At 43.2% G+C, this 22,148-nt stretch overlaps 1 protein-coding gene and 1 long non-coding RNA gene across 4 annotated transcripts in view; one reads left to right on the forward strand and one right to left on the reverse strand.

The window, feature by feature from the left end:
- The window catches only part of galm (galactose mutarotase), a 47,671-nt gene that overhangs the window by 10,029 nt on the left and 15,494 nt on the right, over nucleotides 1-22,148 (forward strand). For 2 of the 3 annotated variants that reach the window (XM_034185276.1, XM_034185278.1), the window contains exons 3-6: nucleotides 2,907-2,918; nucleotides 10,699-10,903; nucleotides 11,990-12,144; nucleotides 21,936-22,049. In XM_034185276.1, coding sequence (XP_034041167.1) covers nucleotides 10,717-10,903; nucleotides 11,990-12,144; nucleotides 21,936-22,049 — 456 coding nt within the window. In that variant the 5' untranslated portion in view covers nucleotides 2,907-2,918; nucleotides 10,699-10,716. The remainder of the gene's footprint in view (nucleotides 1-2,906; nucleotides 2,919-10,698; nucleotides 10,904-11,989; nucleotides 12,145-21,935; nucleotides 22,050-22,148) is intronic. The other variant, XM_034185277.1, reaches the window with a different exon arrangement.
- LOC117523688 lies at nucleotides 9,452-21,665 on the reverse strand. The gene is made up of 3 exons (XR_004564583.1): nucleotides 21,655-21,665; nucleotides 20,584-20,587; nucleotides 9,452-9,563 (listed from the first exon to the last, which is right to left on the reverse strand). It is a non-coding gene; the product is annotated as an uncharacterized LOC117523688 (long non-coding RNA).

The raw sequence follows: 22,148 nt of genomic DNA on the forward strand, positions 1-22,148 counted from the left end.
CCTGTCCTGCTGGGACGCATGTGATGGGTTACGTGATGGACTCGTGGAGGAGATGGCAGGTCATGTGCCTTTACATGCTTTCTGTGGAGGACGTTGAAGATGTGTACATATTCGGCTTGGTGGTGACCGGCTTTCTGATGTGTAGTGCGGGCACTCTGCTGGTTTACCGGAAAATCAAGAAAGTGGAAGCAGCTTTGATTGGTCGTTCCAAGCTGCCCTATATGATTGATTCGATTGGGAAGGCAGTGGCTGCGCAGTCGGCGGTGATTAACCGCACGTTGGATGACATCTCTAGGAAGATTGCAGCCCTGGAAACCCGCTATGACCGTCTGTGAAGACCACATTCTACATTTCAGATGCATTGAGAGCCACTCTGTTCTCAGAACTGTGGAATCTTTCAGGCGTCTGTTAATCTGGCTATTCATTTGGCTTCCCCAAATACAGCTGCACTTCAAGGTCGCTGTGATAAGAAACCTCCTCCTCAGAAGAAGAACAACACTTAAGCCTCGCTTCCTGGTCTTCCCCCCTCCCCTCAGCTTCTCCAGCTCTGACGTGAACTGTGGACTGTCCAGGACTTTCTCAGCCTGCGCAGGGCTGTTCCCTCCCCCCCCCCAGACTGTCAGACAAGGCCGTCGACGGCGCCGAAACTGGCTGCCTTCCGGAGTGTTCTGATAAACTGGTCCTTTCAAATCTCGGTTGTCGTCCTGTGTCCTTGTTTTGTCTCTGTGATTATTGTTTTTTGTGCCGATAGGATTTTTTTTTTTTCCTCATTGCCGCTGTGTAATGCAGCGGCTATAAGGTTTTTTTTTCTTCTCCTTTTCCCTCGTGTTTTGCTTCATATATATGTTTTATGTACCGGGCCGGCCTATGTGTTGTGTGTTATGTGTGTTGTTTGTTATGGGTCGGTGTTGGTTTGCTCAGCCCTGCTGTCGACCAAGGCAGGGATGTACATCTGGAGCTGGTCCCCGGGCGCCTAATGGCGACCTCTGCTCCTACTGGCAAATAGGATGGGTTAAATGCAGTAGCCACATTTCATTGTGCAGGAAAGTTCTTCTGTTCTGTGCATATGACAATAAAATTTCCTTGATCCTTGTATAATAAAACAAATGGTGACTGGTTTATAACACAATGATGACAGAGTCTGAGGGCAGAGAGAGAGGAACCGCAGTGGCAGCCAGTTTTTCTTTTCTTTGTTCACATGTGCACGTGTGAACACAACAAATAGAGCACAGTAACTCGCTCCGTGTGTGAGAGTCATAAAACACAGGGAAGACGAAGACAACACACTGGAAATTTTTTTTTCCTTATTTATTCCTTTTATTGATTCATTTTACTGGTGCATTTATTTATTTTTATATATATATATATATATATATATATATATATATATATATATATATATATGTGTATATATATGTGTATGTGTCTCGCTGTCTCTCTCTCTCTCTGGTCAGGTCAGCTGCTTCAGCATCTCCCGGCTGCTTCAGCTCCCTCCGGCCTCGCACTGAACAGTTGCTGATAAAAGCTCCTCCCAGCAGGATGATGTCCGCCCTCGTTGTTCTGCTGTTTGCTCATTAATCTTGTGGTTATGACTCTCAGGCTGAGTGTTTCGCTTTTTATTTTCACTTTTCTCTGGAACACACAAGTCTTCACAAGCACGGTGACTTTCTGACTTGTTCAGCCTCTGGCATAGAAACACAAACTCCTCCCCATAAACATTTTGTGCATGTGGAAGTGACAATGATTGTGCTACGTGCTCGGTGTGAAAGGCCTCTCACAACTCCAGTTTCACTCCATTTCTTTTCAGTGTCTGTTTTGAGCCATGCTCTGTCTCCTACACTTGTTATTTACAACAACTCTGGTCACAACTTACCTGCCATAAGGTGTACTCACTAACGTAAACACCAAAATGTCAAGAAGTACTCTGAAAAGAAGTGGATGTAGAAACCACTCAGTGGAATATCAATCAATCAATCAACTTTTTTCTTGTATAGCGCCAAATCACAACAAACAGTTGCCCCAAGGCGCTCCAAATATATGTAATAAGTATATGTAAGAATATGTAAATAAGATCACAGGAAATCAATGAAACATTTGAGCTTGACTCTCAGACACCAGGGCCCAGTTTCATAAAGCAATCTAATATTTCAGTCTGCTAAACTTACTTAGTCAACTACAGTTAGTTGCCCAACATTATCCATTTCACATCGATGGTTAAACTTGTAGAATAGCCATTTTACCTTAGTCGACGGTTTTCACGGGCATAACGGCCTCGCACGTGCCATTGCCAAGAGGCTCCAATGCGCGACTGTTTTGTGTACTTCCGGGTTAGTCGTTGTCATGAACTATTCAGCCTTTGTTTATAGTTAACTGGCTTCATTAACATTTACAGACCATACAAACAGCAGAATGACTTGCTTAACTCTTAAGCCCCTTTCACCCCGGGGCTGCTTCGAGTTGCTTCATGTGGCATCATGACGACGCAGGAATGTCTGCTTCAGGTGCGCGCAGCAGGGGGCAGAGAGGAGGTGAGGACGCAGCCTGCAGGTTCTCTGCACGGAGTGCACAGTCTGTCTGCAGACAAACTGTGCACTCTGACTTGTCTTCTAGTTTATATTTGTTCTTGTGCTGAGCTGCAGGTCTGCACTCTGAGTTCTGTTATAGTTTATCCTTCTTCCTTTTACCGCGAGCTGCATGCGCGCGTGCACGTGTCTGAACGAACCATCCGTGAGTAAATGTGGAGATTTCTGGAGTTTTACTTGATGTGGACATGTCCTGTCTCTGGCGATCAGTCTGTGAGCAGGACTTTTATGGACTTTATTTAAACACATTTGTGAGAGAAGAGCGAGGAGCTGCAGCAGCTGTCAGGCTGCAGTCAGCATTTTTTTTTTTCTGTGCTCTTTGAGCGTGTAGTTTTACTGCATTGTGTACACGGTTTAAAAACAGCCCTGCGTGATTTATACTTTTGGAACAATGGAACACAGCAGTGTAATAATCATCGGGTAACATTGTATTGTGAGGGTGTGGCTTCAGTCACGTTGAGTACCGTTGCTTTGCCCTGACTTGTGTTAAAACTACTTCCTTTCTGTGTCCTGTGCTCAATGCAGAAAAAATTAAACACGTTTAATTTTTGGTGTCCGATTCGCTTCATCCTTTGCGTCCCTCGCGTTGTTGTGGTGTTCTGCTCAGGCAGAACACCTTCATTGGTTGTGAATTTTCCTGAGGAAATCTGAACTCTTGTGTCATTTTGTGTGATGTGTCGGTTCTTCTGACTTCCTCTTTCCTGCTGCTACACATCAGAATTTTGGCTCTCTGTTGGGACTGTTTACACTGAGACTGCTACCTGCTGCTTTGGACTTGAATTAAGTCTTTTTCAAGACTTTTTTACTTTTTTACCTTTTTACTTTTTTTTTTTTTTTTCTTTTTTTTTTACTTTTCTACTGTGCTCCAACGCCTAAGGAAGACCTCTAACGGTTGAAACATCGCGACGGAGCACTTTTATCAGCTAACTTTCATCAGCGTAGGCAAGCTAACTAGCTTGCTAACGCTTTCGTTTTTATTTTTCTCTTTTAGCACTGTTGTCGTGCGTTGCCTGTGCTGCTTCATGGCCTGTTTGGTGCCTTGATTGGGGCACTCCTTCTGCTGAATCACCTTTAAATTATTTACACATTATTCACTTTGTGTGTTTTTAGGAATCCGCTAGGTTGCGTAGCTACTAGCTCTTAGCCGATTTAGCATGGCGGCTTCTCCTGTTTCTCCCGCACTTTTCTGCTCTGGGTGTGAAATGTTTAGTTATTCCTCGGCCTCCTTTAGCAGTAACGGTACTTGTAATAAGTGCAGCTTATTCGTAGCTTTGGAGGCCAGGCTGGGCGAATTGGAGACTCGGCTCCGCACCGTGGAAAATTCTACAGCTAGCCAGGCCCCTGTAGTCGGTGCGGACCAAGGTAGCTTAGCCGCCGTTAGTTACCCCCTGGCAGATCCCGGGCAGTCGGGAAAGCAGGCTGACTGGGTGACTGTGAGGAGGAAGCGTAGCCCTAAACAGAAGCCCCGTGTACACCGTCAACCCGTTCACATCTCTAACCGTTTTTCCCCACTCGACGATACACTCGCCGAGGATCAAACTCTGGTTATTGGCGACTCTGTTTTGAGATATGTGAAGTTAGCGACACCAGCAACCATAGTCAATTGTCTTCCGGGGGCCAGAGCAGGCGACATCGAAGGACATTTGAAATTGCTGGCTAAGGCTAAGCGTAAATTTGGTAAGATTGTAATTCACGTCGGCAGTAATGACACTCGGTTACGCCAATCGGAGGTCACTAAAATTAACATTAAATCGGTGTGTAACTTTGCAAAAACAATGTCGGACTCTGTTGTTTTCTCTGGGCCCCTCCCCAATCAGACCGGGAGTGACATGTTTAGCCGCATGTTCTCCTTGAATTGCTGGCTGTCTGAGTGGTGTCCAAAAAATGAGGTGGGCTTCATTGATAATTGGCAAAGCTTCTGGGGAAAACCTGGTCTTGTTAGGAGAGACGGCATCCATCCCACTTTAGATGGAGCAGTTCTCATTTCTAGAAATCTGGCCAATTTTCTTGGATCCTCCAAACTGTGACTGTCCAGCGTTGGGACCAGGAGGCAGAGCTGTGGTCTTATACACCTCTCTGCAGCTTCTCTCCCCCTGCCATCCCCTCATTACCCCATCCCCGTAGAGACGGTGCCTGCTCCCAGACCACCAATAACCAGCAAAAATCTATTTAAGCATAAAAATTCAAAAAGAAAAAATAATATAGCACCTTCAATTGCACCACAGACTAAAACAGTTAAATGTGGTCTATTAAACATTAGGTCTCTCTCTTCTAAGTCCCTGTTGGTAAATGATATAATAATTGATCAACGTATTGATTTATTCTGCCTAACAGAAACCTGGTTACAGCAGGATGAATATGTTAGTTTAAATGAGTCAACACCCCCGAGTCACACTAACTGTCAGAATGCTCGTAGCACGGGCCGTGGCGGAGGATTAGCAGCAATCTTCCATTCCAGCTTATTAATTAATCAAAAACCTAGACAGAGCTTTAATTCATTTGAAAGCTTGTCTCTTAGTCTTGTCCATCCAAATTGGAAGTCCCAAAAACCAGTTTTATTTATTATCTATCGTCCACCTGGTTGTTACTGTGAGTTTCTCTGTGAATTTTCAGACCTTTTGTCTGACTTAGTGCTTAGCTCAGATAAGATAATTATAGTGGGCGATTTTAACATCCACACAGATGCTGAGAATGACAGCCTCAACACTGCATTTAATCTATTATTAGACTCTATCGGCTTTGCTCAAAAAGTAAATGAGTCCACCCACCACTTTAATCATATCTTAGATCTTGTTCTGACTTATGGTATGGAAATAGAAGATTTAACAGTATTCCCTGAAAACTCCCTTCTGTCTGATCATTTTTTAATAACATTTACATTTACCCTGATGGACTACCCTGCAGTGGGGAATAAGTTTCATTACACTAGAAGTCTTTCAGAAAGCGCTGTAACTAGGTTTAAGGATATGATTCCTTCATTATGTTCTCTAATGTCATATACCAACACAGAGCAGAGTAGCTACCTAACCTCTGTAAGGGAGTTAGAGTATCTCGTCAATAGTTTTACATCCTCTTTGAAGACAACTTTGGATGCTGTAGCTCCTCTGAAAAAGAGAGCTTTAAATCAGAAGTGTCTGACTCCGTGGTATAACTCACAAACTCGTAGCTTAAAGCAGATAACCCGTAAGTTGGAGAGGAAATGGCCTCTCACTAATTTAGATGATCTTCACTTAGCCTGGAAAAAGAGTTTGTTGCTCTATAAAAAAGCCCTCCGTAAAGCTAGGACATCTTTCTACTCATCACTAATTGAAGAAAATAAGAATAACCTCAGGTTTCTTTTCAGCACTGTAGCCAGGCTGACAAAGAGTCAGAGCTCTATTGAGCTGAGTATTCCATTAACTTTAACTACTAATGACTTCATGACTTTCTTTGCTAACAAAATTTTGACTATTAGAGAAAAAATTACTCATAACCATCCCAAAGATGTATCGTTATCTTTGGCTGCTTTCAGTGATGCCGGTATTTGGTTAGACTCTTTCTCTCCGGTTGTTCTGTCTGAGTTATTTTCATTGGTTGCTTCGTCCAAACCATCGGCATGTTTATTGGACCCCATTCCTGCCAGGCTGCTCAAGGAAGTCCTACCATTATTTAATGCTTCAATCTTAAATATGATCAATCTATCTTTGTTAGTTGGTTATGTACCACAGGCCTTTAAGGTGGCAGTAATTAAACCATTACTTAAAAAGCCATCACTTGACCCAGCTATCTTAGCTAATTATAGGCCAATCTCCAACCTTCCTTTTCTCTCAAAGATTCTTGAGAGGGTAGTTGTAAAACAGCTAACTGATCATCTGCAGAGGAATGGTCTATTTGAAGAGTTTCAGTCAGGTTTTAGAATTCATCATAGTACAGAAACAGCATTAGTGAAGGTTACAAATGATCTTCTTATGGCTTCGGACAGTGGACTTATCTCTGTGCTTGTTCTGTTGGACCTCAGTGCTGCTTTTGATACTGTTGACCATAAAATTTTATTACAGAGATTAGAGCATGTCATAGGTATTAAAGGCACTGCACTGCGGTGGTTTGAATCATATTTGTCTAATAGATTACAGTTTGTTCATGTAAATGGGGAATCTTCTTCACAGACTAAAGTTAATTATGGAGTTCCACAAGGTTCTGTGCTAGGACCAATTTTATTCACTTTATACATGCTTCCCTTAGGCAGTATTATTAGACGGTATTGCTTAAATTTTCATTGTTACGCAGATGATACCCAGCTTTATCTATCCATGAAGCCAGAGGATACACACCAATTAGCTAAACTGCAGGATTGTCTTACAGACATAAAGACATGGATGACCTCTAATTTCCTGCTTTTAAACTCAGATAAAACTGAAGTTATTGTACTTGGCCCCACAAATCTTAGAAGCATGGTGTCTAACCAGATCGTTACTCTGGATGACATTTCCCTGATCTCTAGTAATACTGTGAGAAATCTTGGAATCATTTTTGATCAGGATATGTCATTCAAAGCGCATATTAAACAAATATGTAGGACTGCCTTTTTGCATTTACGCAATATCTCTAAAATCAGAAAGGTCTTGTCTCAGAGTGATGCTGAAAAACTAATTCATGCATTTATTTCCTCTAGGCTGGACTATTGTAATTCATTATTATCAGGTTGTCCCAAAAGTTCCCTAAAAAGCCTTCAGTTGGTTCAGAATGCTGCAGCTAGAGTACTGACGGGGACTAGCAGGAGAGAGCATATCTCACCCGTGTTGGCCTCTCTTCATTGGCTTCCTGTTAATTCTAGAATAGAATTTAAAATTCTTCTTCTTACTTATAAGGTTTTGAATAATCAGGTCCCATCTTATCTTAGGGACCTCGTAGTACCATATTACCCCATTAGAGCGCTTCGCTCTCAGACTGCGGGCTTACTTGTAGTTCCTAGGGTTTGTAAGAGTAGAATGGGAGGCAGAGCCTTCAGCTTTCAGGCTCCTCTCCTGTGGAACCAGCTCCCAATTCAGATCAGGGAGACAGATACCCTCTCTACTTTTAAGATTAGGCTTAAAACTTTCCTTTTCGCTAAGGCTTATAGTTAGGGCTGGATCGGGTGACCCTGGACCATCCCTTGGTTATGCTGCTTTAGACGTAGATTGTGGGGGGGTTCCCACGATGCACTGTTTCTTTCTCTTTTTGCTCCGTATGCATCACTCTGCATTTAATCATTAGTGATCGATCTCTGCCCCCCCTTCACGGCATGTCTTTTTCCTGGTTTTTTCCCTCAGCCCCAACCAGTCTCAGCAGAAGACTGCCCCTCCCTGAGCCTGGTTCTGCTGGAGGTTTCTTCCTGTTAAAAGGGAGTTTTTCCTTCCCACTGTTGCCAAGTGCTTGCTCATAGGGGGTCGTTTTGACCGTTGGGGTTTTTCATAATTATTGTATGGCCTTGCCTTACAATATGGAGCGCCTTGGGGCAACTGTTTGTTGTGATTTGGCGCTATATAAGAAAAAAGTTGATTGATTGATTGATTGAGCTACATCGTCTCCGCACTGAGTTGCTTCCACATGGCGTCGTCATGATGCCGCACGACGCAACTGCAAGTGGGCCCAGTGTGAAAGGGGCTTTAGCCTAGCAGTTTCACGCTTCAGTTTCTTCTTCTACACTTCCATCAAGTCTTTTTGTACACACAGCATTGCTCATTGTAACAGCGATGCCCGGTGGCTCATGTGAGAACTGTCACAAGCACATCATGACAGTTGTCTGTTGAAACCATGACCAAAAGCGGAGGAAGCTCTCCTTTTGAAGGAAAGGAGCAGCGTAGGGGTGATCTTGAGTGTTCCAGCAAGTGGTGGTACATGATAGTTGCCGTTTTTTGTGGTAAGACACTAACGTTTTGTAGACTAAAATAAGCTTAGTCTCCTCTGTACCAGGCTAAAAACTTTAGTCGGGTAATGTAAAACTTTAACCGACTAAAAGCTTTGTGCAACAACTAATGTAAAAAAAAAAAAAAATCAGTCAACTAAGTGAGGTTATTTGACTAAACAAGATTAGACTGCTTTATGAAACCGGGCCCAAAAGATCCACTCTGGGTGGGATGGAGCGATGCCTCCTCTGAGGGCGGTCTGCAGGGTTGCTGTTTGGTCTTGAGTGAAGATGACTGATGACACTGACAGCAGTCATTGTGTGTTTTCAGGGCGGTGCACCCAAGGACTCACTGTTCATTGACCTCTTTAAATCTCTATGGAAATATAATGTACATCCACAATCCCATGAAAAATGTGCTGTACTCTTCAGGAGAAGAAAGTTTGCAGAAATAGGTGTCTCCTCTAATTTTGACTCAGTGAAGCTTGTGGGATAACGTTGCTGTAAAACTCTCACTCTGATTGAAAGTGAATGCCAGCTGGTTGCTTTGCCTCTGTCTCATGTTGCTAATATGGCCATGGGTCCCAGCCATGCTTGACAGCATTGTCAGCAACACTGTCCAACAGCCAAAGTGTTGTAATTTTCCAAATGAGAACAGATGTGCATCCATTCACTGTGCACATGCACACGCCTATATCAAACTCAGGAATTAAAGTTCTTGATCGCTACAACAGATTTCCGTCAGTTGGGCTGCCAAAGTGTAGGTTTTGCGCTGACATCATCCCGATGAAAAATCAAGGCTCACTGCAAGATATAAAGTTTACAGCGTTCAAAACATTCAGAAATCGATTTTTAGAATAACGTTTCTGTTTTTATTTTGTTTCAGTCCCTGTCTGTTCCTCTGTGTTCTGTTTGCACTTTGGAGGAGGTGGCAGTGTATTTGAGCATCTCTCTCAGCGTGATGACGACTGACAGAGTGCAGAGTTTTACAAACATATTTTTAAACTTCTTTCAAAGTCTGCTCTGAGTATCTCTCTGAGTGTCCTCGCTGTGGTCAAACTAAAAACACAGCTGCAGATCCACAACACGTCAACAGCAAACACTAACACTTTTTTTTTCTTCAAATAAATCACTTTCTAAGGATGACATAATGTAAAATGGGCTCATAAAACCTTGCTTCAATCAGGTTGTGCTTTCCACATGAATACACAAATTGTTGATTGGGGAGGTGATGGTCCAGTGCAATGGTGTTCAAACTGTTCCAGAAAGGACAGAGAGGGTGCAGGTTTTCTTGCAGCCTCTGACTCCAGGTGGTGATTTCACTGATTAAGAGGTGGGATGAGCTCATCGGTGAAATCGCCTCCTGGAGTCAGTGGCTGCAAGAAAACCTGCACCCTCTCTGTCCTTTCTGGAATAGTTTGGACACCATTGGTCTAGTGGTTAAGATACCAGAGGAACCTCGGTTCACACATCAGACTGACCGGAAAATCACTAAGGGACCTTGGGCAAGGTCCTTTTTCCCCAGTTGCTCCCAGTGTGTAGTGGGCGCCTCGTATGACAGCAACCTGACATTGGGGTGAATGTGAGACATAATTGGAAAGCCTCTGAGTGTCTGATGCAGATGGAAAAGCGCGATATAAATGCAGTCCATTTACCATTTGTTCCTGTTCAGAGGCTGCAGATCAGGGGTGCATCCACACGGAAAGAGGGTGTTCTGCAGGGGCGGGGGCACATGCCCTTCGCAACACCACTTGATTAAAGGTCCACTTTTGAAGACATTTTTCATACTACTACTTATAATAATAATTTTAACAGCTGAAATGTTTAAATCAGTATTTCTCTGGGCCTAAGTTTTACTATAGTTTAATTGATGAGCCACATAAAGATAAGTTTAGTTAATTTAACTTTTCTGCATAACTCAAGTGAGATCTTTTTTTAATGTAATGAGCAAGGTTGGCAATACTGGGTCTGTTTGGGATTATAGTTTTAAAATCAGGTCAGTTAGGGTGAGGGAAGCCAAAAATAAGAAAATGATTACGGCTCGTCTGGTCTGGTCTGGTCTGTCCTGACACCTTTAGTCGACTGCTTGTCTCAGAATTCATCAACATGTGTTTTTAAGAATTTTACTATGATAACATTCCATAAGGGAAAATTGTTAAAAAAAAAAAAAAAAAAAAAAAAAAAAAGTAAATAGAAATGCCACAAGTCAAGTAGTGATTTTTCTGATGGTCTTCCTTGGTCCTGCTCCTTCCTCAGCCTGTGGTGTCTCAGATGACTGAAGTCAGCCAGCGTGAGTGGGGAGCGGTGCCGAGCCTGGGGAGGGTGGAGCTCTGGGTCATCCAGTCATCCAGGGTGCGTGTGGAGGTCCTCACCCTGGGAGCCACACTCAGGTCTGTGTGCACTCGCGGGAAGGATGGCAGCATGAAGGACATCGTTCTGGGCTACGATGATGTGAGAGGTAGGCAGCTGTGACAAACATCTTCAGCTTCTTTCTCATCAAAGCCTCTTCCTCAGCTTCACTCTCATCTAGGGTTGAGAATCTGTTTTTCTGAGGGGAGCAGCTCAGGATGGAGCTCAGTCCAGGTTACTTGGACGTGGCTTCAGCTCCGTTATGTGTGCTGTTTTGTAGCCATGAAATTCTCTGTGTCAAGATGTTTATGAGCCACAAACACCGGAGACAGACTGAAGAGGAGCAATACGAGGTGAGAGGATCACATGAGTTTCAGGATGTCTGATTCTTGATCTGCGATGGACTGTGAGGAAACAATTCTCAAAGAATGTTCCAACAACCAGCCGTCCTCAGAGGTGTTTGTATTCTGCTCTGTGCAAATGTGACATCGAGAAAAATACAAGTATCCAAGCGGGACTCTGGATCAGCAGATACTCTATTAAATTACAGTGATTAGGGTCGGGCGGGACCTGATTGGGACATCCCTGATCCAGAGTTGTCCATGTGGTCAAAATGTCCTTCCTGGTCTAATGTGTCATTCGTCATGTTTGAGTGACAAGCTGTCAGAGGGGGCGCTCTTTTACTTAACGTGTTGTTCGAGGAATCGTGCACACCATCAATCTGATCTGATGAGATTTTTTAAATTAAATTAGGAAAGGTCTGCATTATTCAGCTCTGGGTGTCGGACGCTGGACTAAAAGAGTCATTTGGTAAAATGTGTCTATTGAACTAAAACCATAACTCTGCACTTTGCTGTAGAAGCACCTGAGAACCTGAGCTGGGACTCTCAGGCTGGTTTGACCCTAAATACACCTGGGAGTCATGTTTCTGGACCTTTTTTTTTTTTTTACTTTTTGCTTCACATAACAAAGTTTTTGTCATGAATTGAAGCCACCATGGCAAAAGTTTTCTGTAGCTGGTGGATGAGCTCACACCAAATTCTTCAAGAGACAGAAGTGACCTGCAGACCAGGACCATAGTGGCCCCTTGTGGTGGAAAGTGGACCCTGCGTGTCCCTGACAGTAGTCTGTCTGCATGTTGGTCGTTCTGTCGCGTCACAATCTGCAAGCTGATGTCTCTGTCTCCTGGTCTCAGGTTACGCGTCGGACCAGCGGTACCTGGGAGCTGTGGTGGGTCGTGTGGCCAACAGGATCGCAGCGGGACACTTTGAGCTGGACGGAAAACAATACCAGCTTGACATTAACAACGGACCCAACGCACTGCATGGAGGCCTGAAAGGCTTCAACAAGGTAAGATGGAACAGTTTTTAACAGTCCCACCCATCTGTCTCTCACAACATGAGAGGGTTCAAAGCAAAATCAGTCCAGCATCCAGATCAGGCAACCCTGGGCTGGTTACACCCTGTCTGTTTTAGAAATTTTTATTCTTTATATTGTTTGTATTTCTTGTATTTAAAATGACATAAACAAATTAAAATGTGTGAAATTCCAAGTGTTCCAATACTTTTGGAGGGCCCGGTATCCTAACCTTATCATGAGTCAAAATGACTGTTTTGTTTAAGAAGGTTTAATTTTCACTGTTCCTGCACTTTGTGTCAAATCATAGTCATATCGTATATCATATTGATATGAAAATATTAAGATACGATAATTTGGCCATATGGTACAGCCCACTGTCAAAAAACAAAAATGCTTAAAAAGGCATGGGTACCCCCCCCCCCCCCCCCCCCCCGAAGCTGAAAGGTTTTAGTCATGCTAATGCTCCCCTGAAGCGTTTACTAAAAAAAAAGGTTGAAGGACCTAAATGACATGGTGAGATGCTGAAGAGCTTTGCCTACACACATATTACAAAACATCCATGAATTACAGATTTGAATAAACACGCCCTCACATGCTAAATGTCTGTTATTAGACACTTTATTAATCTGTATTTTAGGAAGGAACAAATAGCACTTTTATTTAGGTGCACATTTGCCTCAATATTTAGCTTGATGTTTGCAAAACCACCTAAAACAGTTAAAGTGGACTCACCAGTTTCTTACTTATTTATATCGGTTGTCAGCCGTCAGTCATATGGACTGTGTTGTGGCACCAAAGGATCATCTTGTTTGACTGTGTGGGCTGATCTTACATTTACATCCTCTGCAACATTTCTGACATACGCAGACAGACGCGTGTTGTACATGTGAGTGATTCTGCAGTGCTGACTTTCCTTCTGGCCTTTTTCTGAGCCCAAAAGGCTCAGTTGTTCACAAGGAAAGATGGGGTGAGGATCACCACTTTGTGAACAACTGCATGAAAAAAATAGTCCAACAGTTTAAGAACAATGTTTCTCCACGTTCAGTTGCAAGGAATTTAGGGATTCCATCATCTACAGTCCGTAATATAATGAGAAGATTCAGAGAATCTGAAGAACTTTCTATACGTAAGCAGCAAGGCCGAAAACCAACACTGACCTTCGATCCCTCAGGCGGCACTACATTAAAAGCCGACATTGTGTAAAGGATCTTACTGTGTGGGCTCAGGAACACTTCAGAAAACCATTGTCAGTTAACACAGTTCGTCGCTACATCTACAAGTGCAAGTTAAAACTCTACCATGCAAAGTGAAAGCCAAACATCAACAACATCCAGAAACTCCGCCGCCTTCTCTGGGCCCGAGCTCATTTGAAATGGACAGACGCAAAGTGGAAAAGTGTGCTGTGGTGAGTCTGATGAGTCCACATTTCAAATTGTTTTTGGAAATCATGGACATCGTGTCCTCTGGACAAAAAAGGAAAAAGACCATCCAGATTGTTACCAGCACAAAGTTCAAAAGCCAGCATCTGTGATGGTATGGGGGTGTGTTAGTGCCCATGGCATGGGCAACTTACACATCTGTGATGGCACCATCAATGCTGAAAGGTACATCCAGGTTTTGGAGCAACACATGCTGCCATCCAAGCAACGTCTTTTTCAGGGACGTCCCTGCTTATTTCAGCAAGACAATGCCAAGCCACATTCTGCACGTGTTACAACAGCGTGGCTTCGTAGTAAGATTGTGGGTACTAGACTGGCCTGCCTGCAGTCCAGACCTGTCGCCCATTGAAAATGTGTGGCGCATTATGAAGCGCAAAATACAACAACGGAGACCCCGGACTGTTGAACAACTGAAGTCGTACATCAAGCAAGAACGGGAAAGAATTCCACCTACAAAGCTTCAACAATTAGTGTCCTCAGTTCCCAAAGTCTTATTGAGTGTTGTTAGAAGGAAAGGTGATGTAACACAGTGGGAAACATACCACTGTCCCAGCTTTTTAGAAACGTGTTGCAGGCATCCATTTCAAAATGAACAAATATTTACACAAAAACAATAAAGTTTATCAGTTTGAACATTAAATATCTTGTCTTTTTGGTGGATTCAATTGAATATAGGTTGAAGAGGATTTGAAAATCATTGTATTCTGTTTTTATTTACATTTTACACAACGTCCCAACTTCATTGGAATTGGGGTTGTAGTTCTTTAAACCGGTCCAACATACCTTGTTGTTTAAATATTAAACAGAATATACGGTAAAATACAATCTCCCAATGTTTTTGTATGGTTTTCCATGTAATAATCATCTTATATGATATGTTATTCAAAGCACATATTAAACAAATATGTAGGACTGCTTTTTTGCATTTACGCAATATCTCTAAAATTAGAAAGGTCTTGTCTCAGAGTGATGCTGAAAAACTAATTCATGCATTTATTTCCTCTAAGCTGGACTATTGTAATTCATTATTATCAGGTTGTCCTAAAAGTTCCCTCAAAAAGCCTTCAGTTAATTCAAAATGCTGCAGCTAGAGTACTGACGGGGACTAGAAGGAGAGAGCATATCTCACCCATATTGGACTCTCTTCATTGGCTTCCTGTTAATTCTAGAATAGAATTTAAAATTCTTCTTCTTACTTATAAGGTTTCCCAGCAGAAGACTGCCCCTCCCTGAGCCTGGTTCTGCTGGAGGTTTCTTCCTGTTAAAAGGGAGTTTTTCCTTCCCACTGTCGCCAAGTGCTTGCTCACAGGGGGTCGTTTTGACCGTTGGGGTTTTTTACGTAATTATTGTATGGCCTTGCCTTACAATATAAGGCGCCTTGGGGCAACTGTTTGTTGTGATTTGGCGCTATATAAATAAAATTGATTGATTGATTATACAACAGATTTTGTAAAATGGATTTTCGCTCACATCAGACAAAACAGCCTGTCTGACAGCAATACATTTCCATTAAAACCCCCTCACATGCAGTCTGGATGTGTCCTTTAACAGAGGCATGAAATTAAAGTTCAGCACTGACACTCGCCGAATTAAGGAAAGTGGACACCATATTTCCTTAATTTAAAGGCTGGCCATTTATTTTTTCAAAGCGTGCTCAGAAACAGTACTCTCAGTCTGACATGCACCTGCTAAATAAACTGGACACCGCAAAAGGCTGTGATTTACTTTTACGTTTTTACTCCTTCCTCTCCCGTTATACAAGGTCTGTTAAAGTATCGGACCTTTTTATTTTTTTTTCAAAAATCTGATGGATTTGAATCACGCATGCTTGCATGAGCAAACCTTGAACCTTCGTGTGCATGCGTGAGTTTTTTCATGCCTGTCGATTGCGTCATTTGCTTTTAAGCAGCCTTTGTGTGAGGATGGGTGGAGTCTCTCGTCAGTTTTTCTTTGCAAGGAAATGGCAGAACTGGAGCAGCGCGACTGCATCAAATTTTGCCAGAAACTGGGCGACAGCCAGGTGGAAACCATTTGGATTATTCAGACGGCTTTCGGTGACGATCCTCTGGTCATCACACAGATTAAGGAGCGGTACAACCGGTTTAAAGACGTCCGCACAACAGTGGAGAGCGCACCACGCTCCGGGCGGCCATCAGCATGCAGAAATGACCGGATCATTTCCAAAGTGAACTCTGTGGTGATGCGGGACCGTCGTGTGACTATCCGAGAAATTGTGGAAGAGGTGGACATCAGCACTTTTTCGCCACATTCCACTGTGACAGAAGATTTGGCCATGAAAAGGAGTGGCGGTGAAATTCATGCTGAAGCTGACGGAGCAAAAGCGCCACCGTGTTGAAGTCTCACAGGACATGCTGGACTCCGAAAAATGATGCCCACCTATTCCACCATTCGGAAGATTCAGACGGCTTTCAGTGGCTTTTCAGTCGTGTGACTATCCGAGAAATTGTGGAAGAGGTGGGCATGTTACAACATGTCCTGTGAGACTTCAACACAGAGCTGCTTTTGCTGCACTTCGCTGCAACTCTTTTCACGGCCCAATCTTCTGTCACAGTGGAATGTGCCGAAAAAGTGCTGATGTCCACCTCTTCCACAATTTCTCGGATAGTCACACTGACGGTCCCACATCACCACAGAGTTCACTTTGGAAATGATCCGGTCATTTCTGCATGTTGATGGCCGCCCGGAGCGTGGCGCGCTCTCCACCGTTGTGCGGCCGTCTTTAAACCGGTTGTACTGCTCCTTAATCTGTGTGATGACCAGAGCATTGTCACCGAAAGCTGTCTGAATAATCTGAATGGTTTCCACCTGGCTGTCGCCCAGTTTCTGGCAAAATTTGATGTGGCGCTGCTCCAGTTGTGCCGTCTTCTTCCTTGGAATGAAAAAACGACGAGAGACTCCACCCATCCTCACACAAAGGCTGCTTACAAGCAAATGATGCAATCGACAGGCGTGAAAAAAATTCATGCATGTGCACGAAGGTTCAAGGTTGCTCATGCAAGCACACGTGATTCAAATCCATCAGGTTTTTGAAAAAAATAAAAAGGTCGGATACTTTTCTAACAGACCTCGTATTTTTAAAGTTTTGCAGTGCACACACCGATTACATTTCAATCATTGATCAAATACATTTGGCAGAAAAGTCCACAAATATGACCAGTTTCACAACATGGAGTCAGAAAACTACAAAGTCACTCAAATGACCCACAGTTCATGAACACTTTGCCTTTGGTTTGGAGGTTAATTGATTGTAAAAAGAAGAGGTCATTTTGGGACAAATAAATCCAGAAAGAGCATAATCCCAAAAAATTGCGTAAAGACGTGATGGAGAACTTTAATTTTTCACATGCTCTTTATCAGCATGTATCAAAAGCTGTGGTTCAACAGAGAACTAGCTGCCCTGCTCAGAGCACGTGACACCGCTTTTAGGTCAGGGGATCAGCTGGCCTACAAGAGGGCAAGAAGCAACCTGAGGAGGAGCATCAGAGAGACCAAGCGCAGATACCAGCAACACATTAAGGAGCACTTCAACACCAACAACTCCAGATGCATCTGGCAGGGAATAAAATCTCTCACTGATTATAAAGACAGCACTGCAACCACACCCTTTACAGGCAACACCCACCCAGACACACTCAACCACTTCTTTGCTCACTTTGACCAATGGAGCAGCGACCCTGGAGACAGCCAGCCTACACTGACAGCGGACGACAGCCCCATCAAGCTGGACCAGAACCAGGTCAGAACAACCCTGCGCTGAATCAACGTGAGGAAAGCTCCTGGTCCAGACAGGGTCTCTGGAAGAATCCTTAAGGACTGTGCAGACCAACTAGCAAAAGTCTTCACTACCGTCTTTAACCCCTCACTTGAACGGCCTGTGATCCCCACCTGTCTCAAAACAGTTATCATCATCCCAGTACCCAAGAAAAACACAGTGAGCTGCCTGAATGACTTCCACCCGGTTGCTCTGAAGTGTTTTGAGAAACTCATTATCCCCCACATTAGATCTGTCATCCCTGCTGACCCAAACCAACACCTGTTTGCTTACCGAGCAAACAGGTCAACAGAAGAGGCTGTGATCACAACTCTCCACACAGCCCTTACTCACCTGGACCATAAGAACACATATGTAAGGATGCTATTCGTGGACTTCAGTTCTGCCTTCAATACAGTTATACCCTTTAAACTGGTTGAAAAACTCAGCAACCAGAGCCTGAGCAGCTCACTGTGTGCATGGATCGTGGACTTTCTCAGTAACAGACCTCAACACGTCATGAAGGGGGGCTGCACATCCTCCACCCTCGTCCTGAACACGGGAACACCACAGGGATGTGTCCTCAGTCCTCTCCTCTACTCCTTTTCACTCATGAGTGCACACCACTAACACCATCATCAAATTTGCTGACGATACCACTTGTAGGGCTCATCACAAATAACAATGAGACGGCCTACAGAGAGGAGGTCCAGCTTCTGGAACAGTGGTGTTGCAATAATAACCTGGATCTCAACATCAGCAAGACCAAGGAACTGATTTTGGATTTCAGGAGATCTACACACACAGAACACCATGCCATCTGCATTAATGCTGAGGAAGTACAGAGAGTGCAGAGCTTCAAATTTCTTGGCGTGCACATCTCAGCTGACCTCACCTTGGCTGTCAGCATCTCCTGCCAGGTGGGGAAGGCCCAACAGAGGCTCTACTTCCTCAGGAAACTGAAACAGGCTCACCTCCCTCAACGACTGCTGATTAATTTCTACCGAGCCATGATGGAGAGCCGTCTGACGTACTACTGCCCAGTGTGGTTTAACAGGTGCACTGCAGAGGACAGGAAGAACCTTCAGCGGGTGGTGAGAGCAGTCGAGATCATCGGAACCACACTACCCCCTTAAATGAGACGTACATCAGCCGCCTCCAGAAGAAGGCCTCTTCCAACACAGGGGACGCTCCCCCGTCACCTCTTTTTCTCCCCCCTCCCTTCAGGAAAAAGATACTGGTCCATGAAGTGCTGCACCAACAGACTAAAAACAGCTTTTACCCTCAGGCAGTGAAAGTCATCACCCCATCCCCAGTTCCTGTGACACCCAACCATCCCCATCATCACTGCCATCCACATCCAACCTCCCAGCTCATAAACCATCAGACACCATAAACCACCTCCCTGTTTCTCTGAAAGTCACACAAGTCACTTTTCACCTCAGCTGTATATGCAAATGCACTTTTGTTTTATATTAGATATTTTTTAAAGTTCTTGTTTATTTCTCTTTTTAGTATGTTTACTTTCTTTGCTGCCACAGAGGAGAGGATGCTAAACTGGATATTGATCTTAAGTGATCTTGATCAGCGGTAAAACGGTAAAATTGTTCCCCTGAGCCCTTCTTTTGGCAGCTTGTGCGATCGTATGCACAGCAATGAAACACTGTGTTGGTATAATTTGTGTCAGCAGTTGTAAATAAAGCGAAAGAGCACATTTGCTGTTCACATAATGCGGAAGTTACTGTCCAGTATGTGATCCGTGGCGTCACCTGCACATTCTGCTGATTATCCAGAGTGCTTTAAAAGACGAGCTTCCGCACACATTCATTGAGAGAATATTAATGTTTACTCCAACCTCTAGCCACCTTCAGTGAGGACATGTTCCCAGTCAGTCCAGAGTATTAGTTACTGACCTCTGCTTATCTCTCTGACATTAAGTCTCTCGTCCTGGATCCAGTTGTTTTTTCAAAGTCTGCTGCTTGCTGGAACATTTATGTCTTCACTTGCTGCACTGAATAACAAGACTGTTTTTCCCCTTTAAGTTCAACGGGTTTATTTTGGCACCCTCTGCTGCCCAGAATCAAGAACTACATGTGTAGAAACAGGAGTGGGGGTGGGATGGGGTGTGTGGCTTTAGCAGTACTGTGCTTCTGACTGAATTTCTGGTGAATACAACCCCTGGCAAAAATTATGGAATCACCGGCCTCAGAGGATGTTCATTCAGTTGTTTAATTTTGTAGAAAAAAAAAGCAGATCACAGACATGACACAAAACTAAAGTCATTTCAAATGGCAACTTTCTGGCTTTAAGAAACACTATAAGAAATCAGAAAAAAAGATTGTGGCAGTCAGTAACGGTTACTTTTTTAGACCAAGCAGAGGGAAAAAAAAATGGAATCACTCAATTCTGAGGAAAAAATTATGGAATAACCATGTAAATTTTCATCCCCAAAACTAACACCTGCATCAAATCAGATCTGCTCATTAGTCTGCATCTAAAAAGGAGTGATCACACCTTGGAGAGCTGTTGCACCAAGTGGACTGACATGAGTCATGGCTCCAACACGAGAGATGTCAATTGAAACAAAGGAGAGGATTATCAAACTCTTAAGAGGGTAAATCATCACGCAATGTTGCAAAAGATGTTGGTTGTTCACAGTCAGCTGTGTCTAAACTCTGGACCAAATACAAACAACATGGGAAGGTTGTTAAAGGCAAACATACTGGTAGACCAAGGAAGACATCAAAGCGTCAAGACAGAAAACTTAAAGCAATATGTCTCAAAAATTGAAAATGCACAACAAAACAAATGAGGAACGAATGGGAGGAAACTGGAGTCAACATCTGTGACCGAACTGTAAGAAACCGCCTAAAGGAAATGGGATTTACATACAGAAAAGTTAAACGAAAGCCATCATTAACACCTAAACAGAAAAAAACAAGGTTACAATGGGCTAAGGAAAAGCAATCGTGGACGGTGGATGACCGTCATATAAAGTCATATTCAGCGATGAATCTCCAATCAGCATTGGGCAAGGTGATGATGCTGGAACTTTTGTTTGGTGCCGTTCCAATGAGATTTATAAAGATGACTGCCTGAAGAGAACATGTAAATTTCCACAGTCATTGATGATATGGGGCTGCATGTCAGGTAAAGGCACTGGGGAGATGGCTGTCATTACATCATCAATAAACAAGTTTACGTTGATATTTTGGACACTTTTCTTATCCCATCAATTGAAAGGATGTTTGGGTATGATGAAATCATTTTTCAAGATGATAATGCATCTTGCCATAGAGCAAAAACTGTGAAAACATTTCTTGCAAAAAGACATAAGATTAATGTCATGGCCTGCAAATAGTCCGGATCTTAATCCAATTGAAAATCTTTGGTGGAAGTTGAAGAAAATGGTCCATGACAAGGCTCCAACCTGCAAAGCTGATCTGGCAACAGCAATCAGAGAAAGTTGGAGCCAGATTGAAGAGTACTGTTTGTCACTCATTAAGTCCATGCCTCAGAGACTGCAAGCTGTTATAAAAGCCAGAGGTGGTGCAACAAAATACTAGTGATGTGTTGGAGCGTTCTTTTGTTTTTCATGATTCCATAATTTTTTCCTCAGAATTGAGTGATTCCATATTTTTTTCCCTCTGCTTGGTCTAAAAAAGTAACCGTTACTGACTGCCACAATTTTTTTTCCTGATTTCTTATAGTGTTTCTTAAAGCCAGAAAGTTGCCATTTGAAATGACTTTAGTTTTGTGTCATGTCTGTGATCTGCTTTTTTTCTACAAAATTAAACAACTGAATGAACGTCCTCCGAGGCTGGTGATTCCATAATTTTTGCCAGGGGTTGTATAATACACCAGTTCACTGCTGAGGGTTTCATTTGTCTGGTCCTTAACACTTCAAAGGAGTCCTCTCACTTTCCAAAAAGTCATGAAACATTGTAGTTAAAAGCTCTACTGCCATCTCTCCCAAACATTTCCAAGCCTCAGCTGGTACACTGGTACACTCCCAGCCACATGTTTGGACACATGTTTCACTTTTGACTGGTACTGTATGTCATCTGGACTGACTTCCTTTCCATTCTTCATCCTCTTCATAGTTTCCCTCACTTCATCTTCACTAATTCCTTGCACTTCCTGTTTTATTCCATCCGACTATCACTTTCTTCATTCATCAGCTCCTCAAAGTACTCTCTCCACCTTGTGAGAACATCCTCACCTTTGTCACCTCAAACCTGCTGCACAATCAGAATATCTGCTTTTCTCCTTCTTTCATGAAGATTTTACATAAATCTCTTGCACAAACACAGAAGTAAAGGCTTTCCTGGTTTTAGTTTGTGCTACATGAGCGCGTGTCCTCTTATATACATCTTATTATTGTATGGCTTTGCCTTACAATATAAAGCGCCTTGGGGCAACTGTTTGTTGTGATTTGGCGCTATATAAATAAAATTGATTTGATTTACAGCCACAGAGCTGAACTTGCTCTTGAATGTTATGCTGATGTTGTGACCTGTGACCTGATGCTGCTGTGTGACCTGCTTTTATTCTGTTTTTTGTCTCTTCAGGCAGTCTGGCTGGCGTCAGCGGTGGAAGGTGGCGTGCAGTTGAGTCTTACCAGTCCAGATGGAGACCAGGGCTATCCTGGAGAGGTGCAGGTCTCTGTCATCTACACCCTGCAGGTAAACACACTTTAAATAAATAAATGAATACATACATATATCTGATTTTACTCACTGCTATTTGTTATTTGTATTAAAGTGACAACTGGACAAACCTCT

This window comes from Thalassophryne amazonica, chromosome 13 (assembly GCF_902500255.1).
Source record: "Thalassophryne amazonica chromosome 13, fThaAma1.1, whole genome shotgun sequence".
NCBI classification, from domain to species: Eukaryota; Metazoa; Chordata; class Actinopteri; order Batrachoidiformes; family Batrachoididae; genus Thalassophryne; species Thalassophryne amazonica.